Source organism: Hordeum vulgare, chromosome 1H (assembly GCF_904849725.1).
Source record: "Hordeum vulgare subsp. vulgare chromosome 1H, MorexV3_pseudomolecules_assembly, whole genome shotgun sequence".
Classification (NCBI taxonomy): Eukaryota; Viridiplantae; Streptophyta; class Magnoliopsida; order Poales; family Poaceae; genus Hordeum; species Hordeum vulgare.
The window spans coordinates 71269058-71276373 of NC_058518.1; the positions used below are offsets into that span (position 1 = coordinate 71269058).

General features: G+C 47.3%; 1 protein-coding gene across 1 annotated transcript; it reads right to left on the reverse strand.

The window, feature by feature from the left end:
• Window positions 1-2395: 2395 nt before the first annotated feature.
• LOC123407218 (tryptamine hydroxycinnamoyltransferase 2-like) lies at window positions 2396-4257 on the reverse strand. The gene is made up of 2 exons (XM_045100299.1): window positions 3810-4257; window positions 2396-3695 (listed from the first exon to the last, which is right to left on the reverse strand). Exons 1-2 carry the CDS (start codon window positions 4179-4181, stop codon window positions 2751-2753), a joined length of 1317 nt encoding a protein of 438 aa, XP_044956234.1. The 5' UTR covers window positions 4182-4257; the 3' UTR covers window positions 2396-2750.
• Window positions 4258-7316: the final 3059 nt, after the last annotated feature.

Below are 7316 nucleotides of genomic sequence, written 5' to 3' on the forward strand. Positions count from 1 at the left end.
CGACAGGGCTACACCGTGTCCTCCCCCACCCAACCACTGCCCCATCCGGGCAACGTCGGGTCCTAGTGCCTGCGCCACCGGCCAGCGCCCGCACACGCACTTCAGAATCGGAGGCGCGCGCCGCCCGCCGTGAGAGGCAGAGGGCACTAGGACGAGGAGAAGCAGGGTAGTCCGTGCGCCGCCATTACGGGATGCCAGCGGTGCCCGACGAGGACGAACGCCTCCTTGCATGGGTGTACCTCAGGTCCCTCACGACGACGGAGATGGACGTTTGGCGCATCCGACGGAAGAATGTGAAGGCGCTCCGTCTTGCTATTGAGCAGTCGGAGCATGAGGCGAAGGAGATAGTGGAGGAGAATGCCCGACTGGCGCGTTTGAAGCAGGAGCAGGACATGCGCATTTGAAGCAGGAGCAGGACAGGACGGTCTAGCGAATGAAGGTTCTCATCGTCCTCTTCGACTCCGACTCTAACGACAGCAACAACGGCAGCTCCTCCGACGACGACCAAGACCCTCCGCCAACCACGGACGGCTACAGCTGTGCCGGCAATCCAAAGGGGAAAGTTTCCGACGAGGAAACGGTGATCTGCCCTCCCCCCTACGCATTGTTTAATATAATTTGTAGGTGGTGGTGAACTATATCCTACGAACTCGATGATCTTTTGAGTGATGATAGATGTCTGTTTGTAGCAATTTTTAAGTTCGTTTGCTTTTGATTTTATCTTGATGCTTGATCACGTAGATTATTCGAACGTACATGTGTGGTATAGATAGCGCGTCAGATATGAGATATGTGAATATGAAGAGAAAAAATTAAGACGTGGCTAGTCAGTGTTTGTGGACGCGTTCGGACACGTCCACGGACATTTGAGTGACCAAATTTGTAAGGTCCAACCATAGATGCTCTTGGTCGATGGCATGACGTCATTGGTATGCTTGCATGTTTGTAGAGAAAAGTCACTCCACCGAATCATGCGCCGAGGCCATCACGTAAAAGACATAATTTAAGCTCGTAAAAGAATGGATCATTCGTGAAGACCCCATGTAAATCTTACTTCTTTTGTACCACGAGTTCTTGAGCCGGAACCTTGGGTTGATTCTTTTGCCTGTCAACTTTGGGAGCCGTAAACTTAAGAGTTAAAGGTAAATATGGTAGCAATTGAACGAAAGGCAAGTTTAGTACTAGAACGTAACTTAATAAAACAAGACCTAATAACTTATCACTAAGAAAAAGATCAAATCGGAAAAGAAGAAGTACATGTGGAAGAATATTATTGTAATGGTACTAGCAAAAGGGTCCATGCGTTGCAATGGGAGAAAGAAATACCACACGACACACGCTCTTAATTTATAAAAAATGTCTATAATTTAAGAATTTATAGTTACGATACAAATAAAGATGGTCTTATCCTACAAAAATGCAGTTCAAAATTTCACGGGTCTTCTATTTTAACACGGCTGGCATGTAGATTTAATACGTACAAAGAATCAGTCAAGTGACCTTCAGTTTCATCTCTAATCCTGATTTTGTTGACGTGTTCATCCCCAACCCGGATGAGTACCGGTATGAAATAAAGACGAAACTTATTTATTAAGATTGCACCCTAGATAGTATTTTTATTAAACGTTTAACAGATAAAATAATAATATCATATTTAAATTCTACATATTTTTCTAATCAAATTTCTTGTATAATATGTTAAATTTGGAGTTACGGTTTAAAAGTTATGAGTATTTAAAAAAATATTTAATATATACTACAAGTTTAATGTCATAAACAGTAAAGTTTTCTTTGTAAAATCACCTCGGTGGGTTTTCCGACGGAAGCAATAGCCTCTTTATTACTCCTATTAGGTAAAGATATGTAACTAATGTGCTCAGAAAAAAAAAGGATTATGTGCATGATAGCATACTCTGTCATACCACCGCAAGGAAGAGTTGATGAATTTGCAGTAAAAAAAATCATGACGATCCGAAATGGAAGGAAGAAAATAATAGTTGGACGAATGTAAAACAAGTTGAGAACGAAAATGACGAGATTAGCCGAAGGAATGAAGAGTATTGCATCATGACAATGCGTCAGATGGACCAGAGAAGAATAATGCGAAAAGGAAGAATGAATAAAAAATCAAACAAACAAAGGGATCAGGGGGACATGTGAGAACAAAGAGGGAGAATGGACAAAAGAGGAATAGGATAATACTAGTTCGAATAATGTAAAAGGACTCGTCACAAAATAGGATGAAATAATCTGAAGGAAGGAACCATATGATAAGAAAGACAAGTTGCATCCACAAAGTCCATCACTCCATAACACCGATCAAGGACGAAGAAGTTGAATAGAAACAATAGATAATAATAAAAACCCAAAAGAACAGAAACACCCGATGAGAATACATCCGAAGACGAAAATAATGCACAGAAAAAAGACGTATAAGAATGGGTACACGAAGTCTTAGTACAAGTATATTGCCCCGTATTCACAACATAACTACTTTCCATCTTTTCTTCATCAAATATAAGTCGCAACAAGTTTCTGGATCCCGGGTCAAATCGACAGCTGCAAACATTTTCGTAGGCGCGGCCCTCACGAATTTCCGGCGAGTGTGGTGGTGGTGTGCTTCTTTCTCGTGTTACTACAAATAAAATAAAGCACACCAATCTTTGAAAACATGTCCTGAGACTATGATTACATGACGTAGGACAAACCAATGAGCCAAGTTTATGCATGTCAATTTCGTTTAGGGATAACTAGTCCATTGAGTAGCAGATCTGCTTGAAAGCCTGGACGTGTTCGTCGTCGAGTGCCATGAATAGGTCGACACCGCCCTTGGGGTCGCATGACGGCACGAAGATCATTATTCCTTCGATGGGCAGGTCCGGCGGTAGGAACGCGCAGGGCGGCCCGCAGCCGAAGTCGAGGTCGTGGAAGCGGAACCCGAGCCAGCTGTCAACCTCCAGGTCAGGGCAAAACATTGTGCCCGGCGTCGCCGCCGTCGACGCTAGCTCCTCGCCGCCGTCTTCAATAACGCCGCGCTCCGCCTCGCCAAAGTCAACAAACGACTGGACGTACTCGTCATCGACGAGCGCGACGGCGTCCCGGATGGCGCCGACCACCGTCGGGTAGCTGCTGGACATGAGGTCGCGGACCTGCATCCTCGGGAACGCCCAGAGCACCATGTTTCCGAAGAAGTCCATGGGCACGGGAGGCTTTGCGCGGCCGCGGCAGTTGACGGCCACCCTCACCTGCGTGAAATCGTCCGGCGCCAGATCCCGCGCCGCCGTGATCTTCTTCCACGAATGCGCAAGGAGGCACTGGAACGTGCTACAGCGCGTGCCCACACGGGCCTTGAGGTCGGCGACGAACTCGTCTGGGAAATGCACGGCAAGGTTCTTGATCCTTTCCATGGGAAGGACACCATATGAGTGGCTCCAGCTGCGCTCGCCCTTGAACTCGATATTCCGGTGATCATACGCCGGCGTCGGTGGGCTTCGGGGGACAACGGTGGCCGAGCGGTCGACGAACGGGGACAGTAGGACTGCCGAGTCGGTGCGGACGGCGCTGGCCCAGGCGGTGTAGAAGACGCTCATGGACTGGCCGTCGGCGACCTGGTGATGGCAGGCGGTGCCGATCACCAGACCGCCGCAGGAGTACCTCGTCAGCTGCGCCTGGAAGATGGGTTCATTCTCACGTTCCTGCAACCAAACAGTGTGAAAATTCATCAGCATGTTTTCAACCCCATAGTACTGATAACGTTACGTGTAGAAGTTCTTTAGTCGGACGTGTAAAAACACTCGGCATCTCATCACCTTTTCGGCCTTCGGGTAGAGCTCGTTGATGTGCGCGGCCACGTCGTGCGCCAGTGCGTCCGTTAGGTCCGCGTCCGCGGTGGCCTCAAGAACAAGCACCCCGGCGTCGTTGAGGTGGAAGCACTTCCGGCCGTGGTCGTCGGCAGCGAACCTCCCGGCGAGGTGCGGGAACCTGGCGACGGCGGCGACGAGGCCGGCCTTGAGCGCGTCGTTGGTCGGCGCCGGCGCGTTCCACGCGAAGACGGCCGGGATGTAGCCGTCGGTGGAGGCGCGGTCGAAGACGGTGAGAGGCACCTTCTTCCCGCCGCCGCCGGCCGACTCCTGTGAGGGCTCGAGCACCGTGCTCTGCGTGATTTCCACCGTCACTGCCATTGCTGGAGCAGGCAAGGTAACCAATGATCGTGTATTCGTTTGAGTTTGGGGTGTGTGTGTGTCTCGTCGTGTTATGTGGGTTGGGTTAGCGTAGGTTAGTGTGTGCATGTATATATAGGCCGAATACCTTCGAAGAGGACGATTAATAGGTTGGCTGGTTAGTCAAAATTTGGGTTGGTAACGTTGACGCCACTAGCACCAACCCCCAGCTAATGGTCTGGTCGTGCGTGTGGCCACTCGGTTTTCTAACGGCGCCAGCGGCCGGGTGGCCTGTCCTGCTGGCATGCCCAGAGAATGGTGTTTGTGTTGCGCAGCCGCCTCACCCTCTCTTGCTCTCGCTCCGACGAAAAAGAAAAAACAGTAGTAACTCTCTTAAAGCTAGGTGGGTAACTCTTTTGTCCATGGATGGTAACTGTTTTCCGGCTAGCTGGATAACTCTCGCACACGGTGGTTTTCCGGCGCTCATACGTCCGTCACACACGACGCTCTTCTCCCACACCCTCCTCCTTCCCGCGCTGCTCTTCTCCCACACGACGCTCGTATATTCTTAGTTGACAACTACAGTTGCGCGTATATTACAACTAGGTAAACACTCGTGACAACTATGATTCATTACTAGATGCAACTGCAGTTATGCGTACGTAACAACCAGGTAAACACACATGGCAACTAGGTAAACACTCGTGGCAACTATGATTCATTACTAGATGCAACTGCAGTTACACGTACGTAACAACCAGGTAAATACACATGACAACTATGATTAATCATATAAGATAATTATGGTTGGATTACACGTGACAACTAGGTAAACACAAACGACAACTATTCCCCGGTAACTAAAGTGACATTCCGTCGGTAACTATAGTGAATTAAAACAAAAAGAGTTATCATGGTTTTACAACTACATTTGTCATCCCGGATAACTAAAGTTATCATCCCTAGGGTCACTAAAGTGTCATCCCGCGGGTAACTAACGTAGCAGCGACATGACGCATGGAAAGATTTGCTTCGTGCCACACACGCACGTGAGGATGAGTAATACCTGTTGGACATGTGACGCGAATTAGCTGCACACACATATGAAGAGTTTTAATGTTCGTTCACACATGATTTATGTGGGCTGCCTCCCGCGTATGCCATACATAATATGTGAACGGATGTTTAATATGCCATGAATATGGGGACCCAAGTTCATAGGACAGGTTTCATTGTGTAAGTTGTAGATGAGGCGATGAGCGAACCTTGAAGTTCACATGCAGTAAAACCCCGCTAAAATACTGAAACATACCTTTTGTATTTATTTACTCTGTATATTAGCTTTGATCTAAATTCCACTTTGTTTTTACTTATTTTACATATTAGTTTTGACTTAAGTCGAAGTTTATATAATTTGATCTAAGTTACCAAAAACAACCTAAATGTTTACAATAACAAATATATATAGTACGAAAAATATACCCAATGATGATTCTAATAGTATTAAAAAATTGTGGACGTTTATAATTTTATGTATAAACTTGATCAAAGTTTAACTTGAGTTAAATCTAATACGCGAAGTGAATAAAACGAAGGAAGTACTATATGTCAACAATGACGTGGCTGCAACATTGTCCAAACCTTGTGACCGCTCTGAGATTCCGATAATATGATATTAGTGGAGCTACCTTACGGTTTAAAGTTTTTTTTCTAGCTTTCTAGCGATATGATAGTAGAAGCAAACGTGCGCTACGCTCTGCGCCGTTTGATTCCAACCATCGACAATGCAGTGGCAATTATAGTTTTTGTTCATATGAATCTTCATTTAGTTGTACAAAACCATAGCACACACTCCGTGCACATGATAGATTCATCTTTTGAGAAGCACATCTCACCCATGTGCTTACGCTTTAAAAAAAAACACTACGGCACACTCCAAGCTCATACTCCCTCCGTCCTAAAATAAATGTCACAACTTTGTACTAGCTGTAGTATAAAATTGTATTAAGCTTAAGACATTTATTTTAGGACGGAGGGAGTATGATTTAAGGACTGAGAGTAGCATCCCTACATCAATCAGTTGCCAATTGATGCATCTTTGGTTAATCTTTGGAAGATGGACAATAAAATCATCCACGCCCGCATCATAGTCAGAATGCCCTAACTATAATCAGCAACACCTGAACAATCTCAAGCATCTCAGAATCGTAGCAGCACCACTGAACACCGGAATTGAGGTGCAGAGGACGTGGTTGAGACAGCAATAAACACAAGAAGAAAAACAGGGGAAAGAAAATCTTGATATATTTAAACAAGAGAGTATATACGAGACCCCGTCACAAGCACCACTCGGTGGCCAACTGAAGTCAATGAGTAAACTGCAAAAAACCATTACAATTGTGTATGCTAAATAAAAAAACCACCAACTTTCATTTTTTTTTTGTGCAAAAATCCACCGGTATTGTGCTGACAATTTGCCCAAAACACTGATCGTTCACTAAACACATATTGACACCGTTTCTAATGGATGGGCCCACTATAAGTGTTGATGTGGCAGAAATAACTTAGACACAGTTGACTCGTCCGTTAAACTAGAAGAACGGGCCACCCGCCATCGAAGCAGAACCTAATCCCCTCCCACTGGCTGGGTTCGTCGGAGACGGACATTGTCCACGGCGTCCGGGACGAAACTGGACCACGACGAGGAGTGGATGCCCGATGCAGTCCATGGAGGGAGCTATGCTACATGGATGAGGGCTTCTATGTCGAGCACGTCTGCCCTTGAGCCGGCGACCAAATCGAGCACCGCGGGGAACTCGGCCTCGCCAGAGCGGACAGGAGCCCCGGCCTTGACGTAGCAGGCGTGCATGGGCTCAGCCTCGTCGGAGCGGGCAGGGGCACAAGTGCGCTGGGTCTTGACGGAGCAGCGCGCGATGGCTCAGCCTCACTAGAGTCGGCTGGGGCGCGCGACAGATTGGCCTCGCCATGGAGGAGCTCGTCGGCGACGACATAAAGCACGCCTCCGGCTCGTCTGACGGCATCATTGCTCGTCACTCAGCCGAGGGAGCATGCTGCGCCAGCCTTGATCCGGTAGGAGCCAATGGGAGTCATCGGTAGTAGTATTCGTGACACACATGGCGGTGAGATGATGATGAC